Source organism: Cucumis sativus, chromosome 1 (assembly GCF_000004075.3).
Source record: "Cucumis sativus cultivar 9930 chromosome 1, Cucumber_9930_V3, whole genome shotgun sequence".
Taxonomy (NCBI): domain Eukaryota; kingdom Viridiplantae; phylum Streptophyta; class Magnoliopsida; order Cucurbitales; family Cucurbitaceae; genus Cucumis; species Cucumis sativus.
This window is the reverse complement of record NC_026655.2, coordinates 10,837,358-10,855,502: the sequence shown is the minus strand read 5'-3', so window position 1 is coordinate 10,855,502 and position 18,145 is coordinate 10,837,358. Positions and strand designations below refer to the sequence as shown.

Genomic DNA, 18,145 nt, shown 5'->3' with positions numbered 1-18,145 from the left:
TTCTAAGATGTATAGCTGTGCAATTTCCACAATTGCCTCATCATCTTGTGAAGGTACTGTGAGGTAAGCTTCTATACTATTTCACTTGATTAAACTAAGGTTCTTGAAGATTCCATCTCTCAACAAGCGTTGTTTATGTGGCTCTCATTGGTTAGTTTTAAGGATTTTGGAAATGGGGTATGATAAAGCCTCGTGATCAAACTAAATTCTCTCATTGTAAATTTAACTTTAAACCCTTCAAGATAGAACACTAACTCTTCATCCTTGCTATCTTTTACACCTAGTAATTGCCCTTGAAAATCCTTCATCTCAAAATCCAAAAAGAATCAAAATAGGACTTTTTAAAACATATCTACTTGTTTTGGCATTAAACTTTTAACCAATGTACTATAAGAAAATATGTATTTTTTGACGTACAACACGGACGTTGGGATAAAAGATGTTGAAAGAAAAAGCTTCTCTTGATGCCGTAGAAGCTTCATCGAAAAAGATTGACAATCATGATGTGACATAAGGCGACAACGATATAAGATAATGTTATAAAATAATTTAAAACTTTTTCCAACGCCGTGTTATGCATGACGTCATGAAAGTTTAATCTTATTTAAAATTTTAAACTTCTTCCGACGCCATGCATAATAACGTCAGGAATAGTGGGATCTCTCGACGTCTTTGAGGTGCATCGAGAGATCCTCTATCTATTTTTGTTCTTTGTTCACAGAACATGAAACTTAAAGATTCCCAATCTTTTTTTTAATTTTTATTTTCCTCTTTCCATCTCACTATTGTCTCTTATTTTCTTCAAACGCTCTTCATCTTCGATCTTCATCTCCATGAAACCCACTTGAACGGCTGCTTTGACCACTATTGTCTCTTTGAAGATTTGTGAGGTATGTTTTTGGATTGTTTTGGCATTCTACTTTTCTCCCATTTTCGATCAATACTAATCACCGTTTCATCCGAAATCTCATCCTCGGCCATGCCCTAATTTTGTCTAATTTTTTTCTATTATTTTAATTTGTGAAAATTTTAATTTTCTTCTAATCTTTACTAGTAAAGATAGGAAGAAATATCATGCTCCAAATACCCAAAGAAGTTCGAGGTAAATGCTTACAAGTCAGTTTAATACCTTCTACTTTTAGGACTTAGATTCCATTTTTATGTAGTTTTCTTTAGATTAAAATGTTTTGTATTTACAAGTCTTCTAATTTGATGTATGTCGCCATGTGCCCGAGATGACACGGAGTGGCCGACTTCCTCAAAAGAGTTAGTTTTAAAAGAAAATAGGAGTCGCCACCAATTTTTTTTACGGTGTAATGAGCATCATAATAAAGTAAACATTTTTTTTAAAAAAATATGGTATGCGAAAACCAGAGTTGAGTTCAGAAATCATTTGTGTATGAGGAATGTATTAACACCCCCACAACACCTATTTTGTAAAGAGTGGTCAAATTTCAAATCTTGAATTGAAAATATTTTTTAATTTATTTTAGAACTATTGTCTTATTTTATCCCTCATTACTTCAATATTTGAAGCAATAATCTCATAAAATAAGTGGAGAGCATTCCATCAATTAGACTATATTGAAGAAAATTTTCTTAGCTAAAAAAAGTGAGAAATTAGTCCAATTTCTCAAAATCCGTCATAGAAATAGTCTTTTAATAGAGAGATATTTTTAAACGTTAATTAAAATTATATTTTATTCGGATCAAATCTTGGACTCCCAAATATATGATCCATCACCTTAAGAATTATAGGAAATCGGACTCCCAAAGAATATAAGAAACTATCAAAGGCTGCAAGTATATATATGTGTATCTCATGTATAAGAAACTATGTATCTTATTAGATATATAAGACGACTATCAAAGGGCTATCAGACATATATAAGAAACTATCAAATGGATATTCAAATTTAAAACAACATATATGTATCAGATGACTATCACATACTAATTAGATATATCAGACGACTATGAGAGGGCGAAAAGCTATCACAAACTATCAGATGACTACTCAAATTTAAAACAAGAAATATGTATGAAAGGTCTATCACAAACCAATAAATTTTAAAGAATCTATTGTTTCTATAATATCTATGATTTTCAAACAAGATTTATGAATAGAGATTAAAGAATCTGTGGCTTTCTTTATAAAAGATAAATCAATATGTAGAGAATAAGAGATACCTCATGTTGTTGCACTGTTGATGAAGAAGAGGAACCCTATACAATTTAAAAGAACAACGTGATAAACATTTTCAAATGAATATGTATCATACGTGATAAACTACAATCGATTTAAAACAACATGCAGAGAAAATGTAAAGATAAACGAAACCTGTTTAAAAACGAAAACCATAGTCGTTTAAAACCCGTAAAGCAAGAAGTTGGAGATATGCGTTTGAAGAAATAAAGATTAACATTTGAAACCTCTATAACCGATTCAAAGCAATAAATCGTAAAGATTGAAGCTGAAGAGAGTGGGAAAGAAGTTCTTACTGTTGATGAAGAAGATGAACGTCTAAAACCCTAAAAATTAGGGTAGTTTGCATGCAAGAATTTGAACTCTTAGGAACTATGAAAGATTGCGCGCAAATGTTTTGAAAAACGAAAGTAATTTCATCTTTTCATTTCAAATTCATGGACGATTTTTTGGTTGAGTTTTTAAATTTGCTACTTTTATCATTTAGAAAGAGTGCGAGAAATAATTTTTTTTTCTTATTTAAAAAAGTGTGCCCTAATATTTGAGTGTTAGATGATTGAATTGGTTGAACCCATTTTTGTCTAACCCTCTCATTCGAAAGGTCTCTCCCATTTCTCCCATCTTCCTCATCTCAGCTTCAACTCCACTTCTCCACAGTTCAACAACTTAAATCATGAAGCTCATTCAGTTTCATCGCCAACTATCGCAACAGTGTTTCTGTCCGTTGGCCTGTGCAATTATAGCAAAGGCTTCTCTTTCCATTGGCAAATCCTCCATTTGCTACATGAAATTGAAATTAGAGATTTGTAACCAGACATAATTTTGCACAACCTCTCTCTATCTTTCATTGCATATCTCTTTCCCACATCCTACGACCTTCAAATTTCTTTTCTTACTAATTTTCGTCGATGATTCAATTTCCCATGATAAATACTCCTTGAATATGTTTAAATTTTATTATGCTTCAATCCTTCATTTTCTTTTGACTTTTGTTGCTCATACATAATAACCTTTTACTAATTCTTATTGCACACTGCTGCACAAATTGGTTTACTTGATGTTAATACAGTGTCAAGTAGACTTATATTATAGAGATAGTTTGTTATAATGAAGGGTGAGGATTTTGTTTGGAGCTATCTACGGTCAGATTCTAGTAGATAGTTTGTTACCACATATTGTGAGATATTTCTATTATTCTTTATTGTTATTGTCATTTTTTGTCGGAATTATTATTATTGAGATATTTGTCTCTAGTTGTGTGTAGGGAGAACTTTGTTGTACTAATTAATGATTATAGTAGAGATTTTGAGTTCGGTCCATGATTTTTTACTCCTCATGTTAATGGGGTTTTTTCATATTAAATTTGTTGTGTCAATAGTTTGATTAATATTGTTGATTAGTATTCTAACATGTTCACGTAAGAGTGAGATAATTAGTCCAAATTAAACGTGTTTATCCAACATTTTTTTAAAGTAGGAAATGAATGTGTATATAAAACATATAATATTAATATAACTTGTGGAAGAGAGATTTGAGAGGAAGGGAGACATCGAAAGAAAATGAATTAATATTACACCAACTTGCAAGTTAATACCCCTATTGTTTAAATTAAATAATAGAAACCCCATTGACCAAACTTCCCTAGCTAGTCGTCCCCTTCGAAAGTCCCTTCTTTAAACTTCAACCCTTCCAAGAGAAAAAATTCTCATCGGAGACTTTCTATCCACACAGACTCGATGGACGTACATGGAGGTGGCAACCTACGTCGGGTGGCGGTGGTCGGTGGTGGCATCGCCGGGTCTCTAGTGGCCAAATCCCTCCAATTCTTTGCTCACATCACTCTCATTGATCCGTAAGCAAATCTTGTGTGTTTCTACACTGAGTGTTGATACAGTATTGAATTTTTTGTGTTTGGGTACAGAAAAGAGTATTTGGAGATTCCTTATGGAAGCTTGAGATCAATGGTGGAGCCTTGTTTTGCAGAAAGAATGTTGATTAATCATTCTCATTACTTTAGTAATGGACGTTTGATAACTTCCCCTGCCGTCGGTGTAACCGAATCCCAAGTGTTAGTTGCAGATGGACGAAATGTGGACTTTGATTTTGTTGTTGTCGCCACAGGCCACCATGATCCTTCCCTTCCAATAACAAGGACTCACCGTCTTCATCAATACACAGCTGGTAATTTTTCATCTTCTCCATTATATATTCTTATTTTAAATTATATATTATAATCTTCTTAGGTTTCTAAAGAAAACTATTTTTTCTTTTCTTTTCGTTTTTCTTTTTAACTTAAGTTTATCAAAAGTCAATTCTTATTATTAACACACAATTTGTTTACCTTTTTTTTTCTTCTTTCAATTAGGATCACCATTTTGTTTTCGTTTCTTGGAATTTATCTTTGTTTCTTCTCAATGTCTCTATCATGCCTTTTCGATACTTGCTTGAATTTTAAAATTAAATATTAAGCTTTTGAAAATTATGATCACCAAAAGTAAAGTCAAGTCATGAGAGTGTATACTTAAAATGGATAATATCATACTATCGTAGAAATATGTGAAAGTTTGTTGTTATTCATGATCTATCAAGTGATAAGAACAAGTGTTATATGTGCTTGTGCTTAATTAGGTGAGCAATAACCCAAGATGAACTAGATGTGTCTAGGGATTTAGAGCAATGTCCTCGGTTGGTAGGAATGAAACGGATTTGTTCAAATGAATTTGTACGGGGGAGGATTGTTTGGGATGTAAGCCAATTTCATGTTGGTTATGTTGGTTAGGGAAGAGAGTGATCACTCATATATAATTGTGAACAATTATTTTCATTGGTATAAGATCTTTTTGGTTGAACCAAAAGTAAAGTCACGAGCGTGTATACACCAAAGTGAACAATAACATATCTTCATTAGGATATTTGGAGATTTGAGTTGTGGTTGACCATTACACTTTAAAAAGTATAAGATAAAAACTGATTGAAAAAACATGTATAAGTTCTTAAAACACATAAAACTCAAACAAAATTGTAAAATGAGACACTTTTGTGAAAAGAAAAAATAATAATATTGTTTTGATTTCTTTAACATTTTGTTAAAAAATTGAAAAAAAAATATAATTTTAATTTTAAAAAATATAAAAATTAAAGTATAGTTTTCAAATGAATTAACTTTTTTTCTAGCTTTAAAAAATTAAATTCATATACCATATGAATGTATAAGTTTGTTTGTGTGTTTGTAATAAACATTAATTTCAGAAATAAAAGTTTTGAAAATGGAAAGAAATAATAATTTCAAAAACATTATTTGATTTGATTAGGAACTAAAAGTTTTATAATTGGAAGGATGAAAACGAGTATGATGCAATTCATGGTGAGGAAGTATGATTTAGAAAGAGCAAATGCCAAAAACCAAATGTTTAGGCTCTATTCAATAATTAATTTTTAGTTTTCTAAAATTAGTAAACACAACCACTTTGTTTTCTATCCATTTTTTTCTTTTAATTTTTGAACATAAAATTTACATCTATATGAAAGATGATAAAATTTACACATTGATCATCCACTAATGAATTATGTTTAGTTAAATTTTGTAATAATAGGAGTATAAATGTTTAGGGGGTGCTGACCAACCAACATCAATCATGCACACCACAAAACTAAAAACATTTGAAATTAAAAAGAAAATGCAGCCCACTAAGATACAAATAGAGTTTTTCTCTTTTTTAAAAAATAACAAACTAAATAGTATAAAATTTTTTTGAAAAATATAAAAAATGTCTCAATCAACACATGCATGTTTGATGGACTACACACACATGTGTAATTCTTTTTCTAAACGATCATTTAGGAAATAATACGAGATTGTTTAGATCATATCCACGTGATCGTGTAATTCTTTTTAAATAATGAAAAATGGTTTAATCTCAAATCTAAACGATCGTGTTGACTATGGTAAAAGATCGTTTAGATCATATTCCACACGATCATGTAATTCATTTTAAAAGATGCAAAAAAAACTACAAATCTAAACAATTGTGTTGATCGTGTTAGCTAGGTAATCAATCGTTTAGATCATATCAAAATGATATTTAAACGATATTGATATTCTAAAGGATGAGCCGAAAGAAAGAGAAGACGAAGAAAGAAAAAAAAATATATATATATATATAAGAGTAAAAATAGAAAAAAAAATATATAAGAGAAATAAATAAATGTTGAAGGGAGGATAAATAAATCATAAAGAAGAAGAAAAAGAAAAAGAAGTGACGAATCGTTTGAAATATCAAAGTCTTTTTGTGTTTTGTTATATGAGTCGTAAACTACATTCATGAAAATTAGCCAAATAAGTTGACCCTATTGACTTTAAAATTTCATAAACACATCAAAATTAACGGTTCATTTTTTAAACTTTTAAAGTTTAGAGTTGTTTTGAATAATTTTTTATACAAATGGCAAAATGTATGAACAATAAATTTATAATTTAATAGTCTATTTTAAAACTTATAAAAACTAAACTAAATTGATTTAAAATTTAAAAACTAGAAGTATAGTATTTTATCTTAACAACATATTCTAAATGAATGTTTGGAGAGCTTAAAAATTAAGTATTCAATTCAGAGCTGTAGCTATGTTGATTCCACAACATTACATCTCCTATCATCACTACTCACCCCTACTGGATCAGCTGTATTTAATCATTTTTCTTCCAACAAAAAATCAACGTACCTTTGATGATATGACGAAAGCAATGCAGAAAATGAAAGAATCAGAAGAGCGGAGTCCATATTAATTATCGGAGGTGGACCAACGGGCATCGAACTGGCCGGAGAGATCACAACAGAGTTTCCGGACAAAGCGATCACTCTAGTCCACGATGGACCAAGGGTGTTGGAATTCATGGGTCCAAAGGCATCAGAGAAGGCTTTGAGATGGCTGATTTCCAAAAGGGTGAATGTAAAATTGGAACAAACAATTGATGTAAACGACATGTGGGATGGAAACAAGAGCTTTAGAAGTTCAAAGGGTGAGATTATTATAGCCGATTGCCATTTTGTATGCACTGGAAAAGCAGTAGCATCGTCTTGGCTTCAAAAAAGCATATTGAAAAAGAGTTTAGATACGAATGGAAGATTGATGGTGGATGCATATTTGAGAGTTAAAGGCCAGCATAATATCTTTGCCATTGGAGACATCACTGACATTAGAGTAAGTTTCTGCTTTTTAATTCTTCTATAGTAATTGGCATCTAGATCGATTGCAACCTTTTTTTAACAAAATTGTGGATTGTATTTCTTCACTTAGTAGTCCATATCACAATTTAATTACTGGTCTTTTAATATTTTTATTTGTCTTTTATATGCTTAGAGAGGATGTTAATTAGATGAATAACAGCAACTTTTCCATTCATCTCTTTTACTCAAGTACTTGTACTCTGGAAGAAAAATCTAAAAAAATATATGAGTAGGTTAGAATATTGTTTTAGAATTATCCAGTTTTAGTTTTTTTTTTTTTAATTTATTATGCAGAAAATTTTGTGATCCATACATTAAAATAAAATCTAAACATAAGTATGAAATGTGTGTGATTCAAGATATATCAAACTAATTTACTATGTATAGAGAGAGGTTGGGTCAATGTGGATTAATTGGTATGAACTTTTATAGAGGTCGATAAGGTTCAAATCTCGTCCCAATAGTTGTATTAAAATGTTGAATAGATTGGAAAAGATAATGCAATTCTAATAATTATATTTTATTTTCATGTTTGCACTCAAGAAAGACCCCATGCAAGAGATACTATTAATAGGTAATTTACTATGTGGTACCATATGATTATTACAACAATGAGGTAGCAACCAAGTTAGGACAACTAATCTCTAAATATGTTTGAACAAAAAAATATTGATATCTCTTTAATTTTGATTTTACTCTGAAAAGATTAGAGATAAGTTTGGTTCTGTTCCAACAATATTGAATAATGTGGTAATGAATGTGAACATTTGTAGGAAAGTAAGCAAGGGGAATCAGCAAAGAGACAAGCAAAGGTGGCTGCAAAGAACTTGAAAATGTTAATGGTTGGAAAAGAAGGTAAAATGGAGAGATACGTAGCTCGAACTCCAACCACAGCCATGGTTTCTTTAGGGAGGAAACAAGCTGTGGCTCAGTTTTCTATCACAACTATCTCAGGAATTTTGCCTGCTTTTATCAAATCTAGAGATCTCTTTGTTGGTAACACAAGGAAGAAATTAGGCCTACACCCTACTTTACTTGATTAAATATAATTCACAACTATTCTCTTTCTTCAAACCAATTTTTTTTTCATTTCGTATGTTCCTTCTTCATATTATTGTACCCTCACATTGTTAAGCACTTCAGGGTGTGAGACTTTTAAACATTATGTATCTGGTTGTGCTTAAATGTCTTACTCAATTGAGATTTGTACAAAATTTTGCAAATATTGCGTTGTTAGTGTTGAAAAGTTAAGGCATGTTTTATGTTAAATAAGTTAACTCCAAAATTAAGAGATACGAAAGTTATATATTAATTGATGAATAGTTGGCAAGATTGTTTAAAATTAGATACATTGGTGAATTAAGTGGGAAATTCATTGTTATGTGAAGTTATATATGGATCTAGACAATCCTATATAAATAGGATTGGTATCTTGTATTAAGAATACACAGAAAGGGAGTTAAAGTCTTTCAAATAAGTTATTTTATGTTTTCATCAAATATTTGGTAATTATTTTTTGGAAAATTGCAGTGCATAATCTTTTGAGAATATGATACATCAAATATAACACATTGTTTTAGAATTTTGCAAATATGACAAAATTTTCAATTTTTAAAATACCCTCTATCTTAAATTTGTTATTATTTCCAAACTACCATTCAATAATTTAAGTAGTTAAACTGTTTTAGCTTCTAAGTAGTTAAGCTAGCTATATGCTCTATTACATCATTTAGCTATCTAATTTCTCTATTTACAGCATTTCATCCTCCCTAAAATTGGACTCGTCCACGAGTGCATTAGTTGGCAAGCTGGAAATCGTCTAGTGCATAGTAGGACTTCAAATCAGCAATATTGAACACTGGGTGAATATGTATGTCTGATGGGAGTTCAATTCTAAAAGCATTGTCTCCATATTTCTCTAGGATGTGAAATGGATCGATTTGTTTATCCTTCAGTTTGTTATACGTTCCAGTGGAAAATCTGCTCTTTCTTAAGTGTACCATCACTAAATCGCCTTTAGAAAAAATAACTTGTTTCTTTTTCTTGTATGTTTTCTTCTTATAGGAGTTAGTTGATTGAATGAGGTGATCATGAACCTCTTTGGTGAAGTTTCTCAATACTTTCTACCATGATTTATGCTTCTTTGTTGATTTCTATGGTAGTAGGAAGTGAGGCAAGGTCAAATGTTAACCTTGACTGTTTGGTATATACAATTTCAAATGTGTTGGATCGGTATGGCTACCCTATTGGGGGTGAATAGGGTTTAAATAAACTTTTTGACAAATAAAAAGTAAATTCAACTAATTAGATATTTTTAAAATTAAATAAAGAACTTTGTAAACTTTGTTAAATAACAAGATTGATAAAAAGATATGAATGGAAGTATGCAATGAAACTGAACCAATAAGAATATGTAAATTAAATTAAATTAAAAAATAATTAGAAAATAGTTAGAGAAGCAAACACATAATTTTATAGTGATTCGGTTAAACTTAACCTACATCCACTTTCCCAAGCACCTCTTGGGATTTTGATTGAAAATCTTCTTTTGACTCTTTCCACGGATTTGAGCCGAATCGATTCTTGCTCCTTTTTTGGGTTCAAGAGCAAACTCGATCCTTTCCACAGGTTATGATCTAACCGTTACAATATGTTGAAGTTTTAAATCACACAAAAGAAAACTCTCTAAAAGAGTGAGTATACAATTTGAAACTCACAAATTTAATCTTCACAATACAATAAGAAGCTCTAAAAAATAAGATGAAAAAAATAAAAAATTGGAAGCTTTAAGAGAATAACAATGTTGGCTTTTTGCACCTTTTGAGGATTGTAAAGTTTTAATAATATTGTCTCTTTAAAATTTGGGAAAAATGAAGTATTTAAAAAGAGAGGAAAGATAAATTAAAAATTATTTTGGGTCATTAGATGTAAGTAAAAGAAAAATGAATAGTTGAGATTTAAACTCAATTAGACGTTAGACACAATACAAATAATAATATGTCTTTTCAAAATACTTGTTTAAAAAAAGAACCAACAAAGCAACTACATAATCTTTTAAAAAAACTAGTCGTTAGGCACAAGAAAAAAATAATAATATTAAAGTCATTTTTTTTAAAATTCATTTTCTTTATAAAAGCCAATAAAACATAACCAAAAGCCACATTTGTTACTCCTCCATTGCTCCAAGTGACTTTCTCTAATTCGTTCAAATTGAATGCTTGGTTGTCACGTCACCATCTCGGGTATTTTTCGGTTAAGCTTCTTTTAGCAATATTTTCTTCGTTGGAACTTCGATTTGGGTGATTCAAGAGGCGTTAGAATCATTTTTCCAAGCTCTACAATATAGTCTATTCAAATTAGTAAAATTGTCAATAAAAAAAAATCAAATTTGTTATCATCAAAACATAAATTAAATTAATTTGAGATTAAGGGCCAAAAAGCCAATAAAATGGACATTTGCCAGTCGACCGATTCTTCATATTGTTGAAAGCAAACTCTGCTTGTGCAAGAGATAAATCCCACTATTTAGGTTTAGTATCGCTAAGGCAACATATCAAATTACCTAGTGTTCTATTGGTTACTTCGGTCTGTTCGCCGATTTGGGGGTGAGTTGTAGTGTTGTATTTCAGTTTTGTGTCAAACTTCTTCCACAAGGTTTTCCAGAAGTGACTTAGAAACTTGACATCTCTGGTCATGTAATCGAATGACTTCTTTAAAAAAGAGGTTAGCTATATATATGACATCGTTTTTTTTCTTGCAAGAGATAAAATGAGCCATTTTGCTAAATCAGTCTACTACCATCATGACTGAATCATAGTTTCTCTCAGTCTTAGGGAGTCCAATTACCAAGTTAATTGAGAGATCCTCCCAAATTGAGTGTGGAATAGGTAATGGGGTATATAGCCTTGCATTAGTGCGTGAGCCTTTAGCTCTTTGACAAGTGAAACATCTCTTCACAAAGTTATTGGAATCTTTTCTCAATTGGGGCCAGTAGTATCTTATAGAAATTGTCTCAAATGTCTTATCCTGTCCAAAATGACCAGCTAGCCCACTAGAGTGGGCTTCCTTTATCAAGGCTTCCCATAGAGAAGTGTGAGGGATGCACAATTGTTCTCCTTTGAAGTGGAATCCTTTCACAATATGATAATCATCAGCCCTCAAGTAATTAGTACATCTGTACCATATGACTGCAAAGTCAATGCTTTCATTATATAACTCAGGTAGATGTTTAAAGGCAATTAGTTCTGAAGAGAGGAGTGTGAGCAGGGAGCCTTTTCTACTGTGGGCATTGGCCACTTTATTCTCTTTTCAGCTTGGAGTTTAATAACAAAGTCAAACCTTTGTAAGTAGGTGATCCAACGTGCGTGCATTCTGCTGATGCTCTTTTGTGACTGAAGGTATTTTAAAGAAAAGTGATCGGTTAAGAGAACAAATTTCTTGGAGAGCAAATAGTGTTCCCACTGCTTTAGAGCTTGGACCAAGGCGTATAATTCTTGCTCGTATGTGCTCCATAGTTTTCTAGATGAACTCAGCTTCTCATAAGATATTCAATCGGATGGCTTTGCTGAGATAGGACAGCGCAAATTCCTATGCCACAGGCGTCAACTGTATTTAGGGGAGAACCTTGTGGGGTTTTGTATTTGGGGGAGTGAGGTTGGCTATGATGGGATTGGGATGGAGACCGGTGTGAGTAAGTGAGGTGTTCATAGTAGAAGAGGGATGAGGGAGTTGGATTTTGGAAGAAATAGTCAAGCAAGGGCTGCGCTGATTGGGAGAAAATGGGTGATTTAGGCAAGAAGGGGTCAGTTGGTGGAGGTGGGTAAAAAATGTCTTCAGTTGGAAGTGCGAGAGGGTCTTTGCTGGCTTCGCGAGGGAGAGATGAGGGTTGTTTAGTTGGTAGAGAGGTGGAGGGTAAGGAGTCATCAAGGTGAGGGAATTTGGCAGGGGAATTGTCAATAAGGATCCGCTTAGTAGTTAGTTTTCTTCTTTTCTTACGCGTAGGTTCCTTATTGGGTTGGTCCTCTATGGATGGATCAACCGATACACTTGCAGTTGTTGGTTTTATTTTGAGCGGCAAAGGAAGTGGAGAGTTGTCATCCTCTTGACCATTCTCTTTTTTTTTAGCGGTTGTGTCTTTAGGCGGCGTTCTTCTTCCTTGTTCTAATGGATAATCATTACACGATTTAATCTTACCAAAACACATTTGTCTCCCGCCATATTAGTTTGTGGGTATCTCATGAGGGTAGGCAAATATTTTAGACACAACTTCTCCACCATAGATGGGAATGGTTTAGCGCCTTTCGAGTTCCTTGTCCAAGTTAGGAATGCGTCATTCATCACGTACGAATGCCACATTCATCACACACCCCAAATTGAATGGTTCCTTCGTCATAATGTAGTACAAGAGCAACGCATATTCAATGGATACGGTGCTATTATGGTGCGTTGAGAGGATCTTCTTTTTAATAAAGAACAACCAGACGTTTGCCTTAGTTGTCAATTGATGTGGATAAAGTTGCAGCCGCGCAGTTGGTGTCTGCTTCCAAGTTGCCACTAGCCATGCAATTAATTTTATAGTTCTACTTGCATCTTTTTCTGTGGGTTAGGCGATGAGCCTATGGCCAGGGTATGTGTCCAGATCATTAGGTAAACCATACAACTCATTGAGCTCTTTTCTTTAGTGAAAGGAACTCTCTCGTCATCCACTATCGCGTATGATTCCTTTGGATGAAACTTTGTCGCATAAAATAGATCTACTACATCGAACTTGACCTTTGTCTCGTCCGTGAAGAATTTTTCCCACTTCAATGCTTTAATGGGAGCATATAGGAAGTCAGGTAGAGAACCGTTGAACGAGAGCAACCCTTTCTCAATCTTAATCAACCTGTCTAATTCGTGGACGCTCATTTTATTCCCTTTTTGGGCATACTTAGGCCTATGTATCTCCGCTTTGCTTTGTTCTTTTGAGTAAAATAATGAAGTTTTCATTTTGTTACACGGACCATAAATATTTTGGTTGTTTGTTGTATTTATGAAAATTAACCTCTTTAGAAACTATTTATTAAAATATTGTAGTTCTTAAAATTATTATTAAAAGATGGTTCTTTTATCGAGTGTTGAAGACTCGTTAAGATTTAGGTCGATTTATTGAATACTTGACCACTTCATTTTTTTAATTTAATACTTTCTTACTTTGATTTTTCAATTCAACACAATATTTAATTGACAATTATATATACATATATATATATAGATATCACTCTCCACCCTTACATTTTCTTTTTAATAAGGAAAAAAAACAAATTAACAAACCCTCAATCACTCCAAAAGTAGATTACACACGGACCTCTAGTTTTTCTTTTGGAACAAGAAGTGGAATAGTTAGTGAAGGTCCAAGAAGTTATGCAATTTAAATGTGAAATTTTGGATTCAAAGACGACAAGATATAAAATTATGTGGGTGTTTGTGCTCACGTTCAAAATCAAATACTTGAAAATTAAATGTACATGGACTTATCTGATTTGGTTTTAAAGCTTGAGAATTACAAATGCACGTGTTTGAGCTGTATGATTTGGATAAATTTGGGTTTCTAATGCATGTGTTTGAGGTGGTGGTTTTGAATTTAGGGGTTTAGTTAGCCTATTTAGTTTTTTTTTTTTTTAAATTGTACATCCTAAATTTTATCATGTATCAATTTTTTAATAGAGTTATATTTAGTCATGGTTATGGTTAATGGTTACATTTACGATTTTCATTATATTACCAATATATTGACATTTAATTTATACTTGAGATCCAATAGACAAGTCAACAATTTTCACCTAAGAAAAATATAACAAAATAAAAAAAATTTCCTAAAATGTAGGAAAGTTGAATTTTAAAAATAAAAGAGATAATTAAAAAGCGATCTAATTATTATTATTGTTAGAAAAAACTCGGAAAGAAAAAAAAATGTAAGAATGAGAATTATTATTATTAAAAAACTCAAAAAAAAATGATAAAATGTATTTAAAAAAAATATTATTATGATTAAGTCAAATGCGTATTTGGAATGACTAAGAAAAAAAAGTTTTTTTAAAATTTTTTTTATTAGTTTTTCAAGGTTGACGGTGATTGTCAGTGTTGGTGATTGGAAGTTTGCCTGTAGAGTTGTTGGAAATGGCACCCAATGGTCGACTGACAATATAATGGTCATCAAAAGTGTTGTCCATAGTTAGCTAATAAATTTTTTTAGATGGAATTAAGGAAAAAAAAACAGGTAATTCATGGGCTTGAATAGGGTTTGTTGTACGAACTCATGGAAAAAAGTGTAGGAAGCCTCGGTGAAGACGAACATGGATCAATGGTGAAGATGGTCAATGATCGGCAATGATTAAGATGATTGGTTGGTTGCCGACCGTCATGACAGTCGGTCGCCAAGGGTCTTGGCTAATGATCATTGACCATCACCACGATCGCTTGTTAATGGGCACCACGATCAATCATTAACGATAACAATTGGTTGCTGATGATCAAGATGTTCACTTGACGATAGTGATGTCCAAAGTTGTAGGTCACCAACGATCAAGACAATCAATAATCGATAGTCAAGACAATCGATAAACAAATAGTCAAAACGATCAAGACTCGAAAATCAACTTTTAAGACGATTCAGAGCTGGTGATCAAGATTATTCAAAGCAGACGATCAAGATGATTGGTCACTGTGACCGTTGATCAGTTACAATTGGTTATTAGTGGTTGAATGTAAAGTTGGCCAACATTTGTTGCCAATAGTCATAAATGATTAGTGATAAGAGGTTGAAGTAAATTTTTTTTCTAAAACCTACGACATTGATAAAAAAATATATAATTTTATTCTAAGTGTCGAAAGATGGATTTAGCTTCAAATGTCGTATCCTTAATTTTAAATTTATTGATCAAACACTCCTTAATATCTTTTTAGCAATGGAATTAACAAACTTTTTTAACCACACAAAAGGAGTGGAATTGACAGATCTTACTTCACAATTCCTTGGACTAAACCTTTCATAAAAACTAAAATCTAGTTTTGAAAACTAGAAAAAATGGTTTTGCCAACTTGTTTTTTATCTTAGACTAATAAAAAATTTGAAATGTTTTCTTGAAAAAAGTGAAAGAAATTGGAAGAACACAAGCATAGATCTTAAAATGAAGAAAAAAAAACGGTTATCCGATCCTTAATAATAATAAACAGATAAATTTACATAAATATAATAAAAGTGTTAAATATTTACGTTCTTAACTAAATAAGAAAGTCCACATCGTATAATCATTTTCTCATAAATTTCATATATGTCATTGCAATTTATATCTTCTTTGTGATTTATTGATTCCCGACATCACAATGCAATTAAGACTTGAGATCGAATAACTAAAAGAATAAATTTTTTATTCCAAGACATCTCGAGGCATTGTATACCCGAGATCAAATGAATTAAGGATAAAATTTTTTCATCTCGAAGTATCTCAGAACATGGTATGCCCTCTAGATCATGTATTGCGCGCACGTGACTGATTTTATGTGTTGACTAGGGTAACTTTGGTATTTTACATGGTGGGCATATACAATATAAATATTACGTCGGTTTATTATAATTTAAAAAAAAAACCTAATAAATAATATATTATTATTATTATTAAAAACACATACATTTTTTATTTCACACAATTAATATTCATCATGAGAAACGACTACTATTAGTAATATTCTTAAAAGAGATTTAGTTATAATTATTTTGTGAAATTAATTCTTATACAGTGATCTAATAATTGATTGTTGATAGTTCCAATGAAGGCCAAAAAGTAAGCAATTGAACGTAAAATTGATCTATTCATAATTGACCATCACATATCAACCCTAAAACTAAATAAACCTCTTATGATCTACCATACCATATATATATATATATAAACAATATTATTGTATATTAAAAAGAAAACATATATGCATTTACACTCGTTCCCAAATTTTAGATCATAAATATACTTGTCGAGAGAGTCTTAAAACTTTGATTTCAATTTAAGACCTTAACTAGTTCCCAAACTTATATGATGTTTGAATTGTATTTCTATTTAACATTTTAACCTAAGTTTTCAAATAAATTATCAGTGACATATTATAATGTTTTGCATGAATGTCTATTAACTAATTTAAAATAGGAGAACACTAATTAAAGATATTTGACCACAAAGGTTCAGGCCTACAATTTTCATTTAACATATATGAACAGGGAACATAATCATGCATTCATATGATATAAAAATTCAAAATTCATAAAAAAGAAAAAAGACTAAAAGACTAAATAATAATTTAAAAAAAAAACCCAAAAAAAAAAAAAAAAGAAGGAGAACTGTGGGTTTTAGTTTTGTTGATGGGATCGGCCAAAAACCCCTACTTTCAAAATCTTCCTCCTCGTGGATTTCTAGTTCAAGGAGTTCTAGGCTTCTTTGGGCTTCCGCCATTATGGTGCAATGGGTCAGGTCCCGACGGCACCCTCCGCAACTGCTCCCACTCCGCCACCGTCCCCCACCTCTTCCCGCCCTTTTCTCCCTCTTCCATCTCCTTCTTCATCTCTACAAGCATCTGTAACTAAGAAACTAACGTTCAAAAACAATAAACAATCTATCTTCTGACACTATCCACACCACTCGTTTCCTGGACTAATAATAATTTGTCATACATAAATTTTTCTTACTATTTCTTTAAAATATTTTTATTTTATTTTTTGAGTGATGAGTGAGAGGACGGATAAATGTGATTTTTTTTCATATATATATATGTTGCATGGTACTATTTCAATTAGTACTTGTCAGGTCGATATCTTACAAGAATATTGTGAGATCCACACATTAAATAATAATTTTAAATTGAAAAAACTAGTGTGAAGATAAAAAGTATTGATAATACAAAAATACAAAAGACAAGTTCTCATAAAGTAGAACAAGCATTCCCTAAAGTATATAGAATAGTGAGAAAAGAAACATATACTCGAAAATATTCACAGAAAGATTTCCAATTTTAGGATCGACAAAATAAGATTGACAATAGTTCCTCGAAAGAGCGTAGTTTATTTTTACAATAAGAAGAAGCTATAAACTTAATTCTATACCTAATATGAAAATTTCAACATCTTTCTCTAGCCTGAGATCTTACCTTCCGGCTCATGTGAAGAGCTCGAGAGACCGACAGCTTACCGGAAACATAACGGCATCGCCCAACTCTCCAGCAGCAATAGTTATAATCTATATTGAGAAAAAAGGGTAGATGAATATGAATATAATATAATGAGGTAAAAGTACTAAAAAGATGAAAATATGAAAAGGAGAATGAAAAGAACCAGAAGAAAAGAGGATATGAGCGAGGAAGAAAAAGAGAAGTAGAAGGGAAAGGAAAGAAGAGGGAGAAGGTGATGCCATTTTGTGGTAATGGGGAATAACCATATAATGCAAAACTAATATTTATATACACACACACACAGAGAGAAGAGTCAATGATTGCTCATGCAGCCATTTGTGGAGAAATTATGATTAATGACTCAATATGACACAAGCATATATGATAGTGACACTCCGAAACCTTTTATTATTTCTTTTTCTTACTCATCTCTATGTCTTATCTCAATTAATATATGGACGTCTACAAAACATGGCTACACTTTACTATTATATATAAAAACATCTATTGAATTTTTATT

General features: G+C 31.7%; 1 protein-coding gene across 1 annotated transcript; it reads left to right on the top strand.

Annotated features, from left to right (window-relative positions):
* Positions 1 to 3,906: 3,906 nt before the first annotated feature.
* LOC101212625 (apoptosis-inducing factor 2) lies at positions 3,907 to 8,700 on the top strand. The gene is made up of 4 exons (XM_004139546.2): positions 3,907 to 4,058; positions 4,128 to 4,387; positions 6,954 to 7,405; positions 8,205 to 8,700. The coding sequence occupies exons 1-4, from the start codon at positions 3,943 to 3,945 to the stop codon at positions 8,472 to 8,474; spliced, it is 1,098 nt and encodes a 365-aa protein (XP_004139594.1). The 5' UTR covers positions 3,907 to 3,942; the 3' UTR covers positions 8,475 to 8,700.
* The last annotated feature ends 9,445 nt before the right edge of the window (positions 8,701 to 18,145 follow it).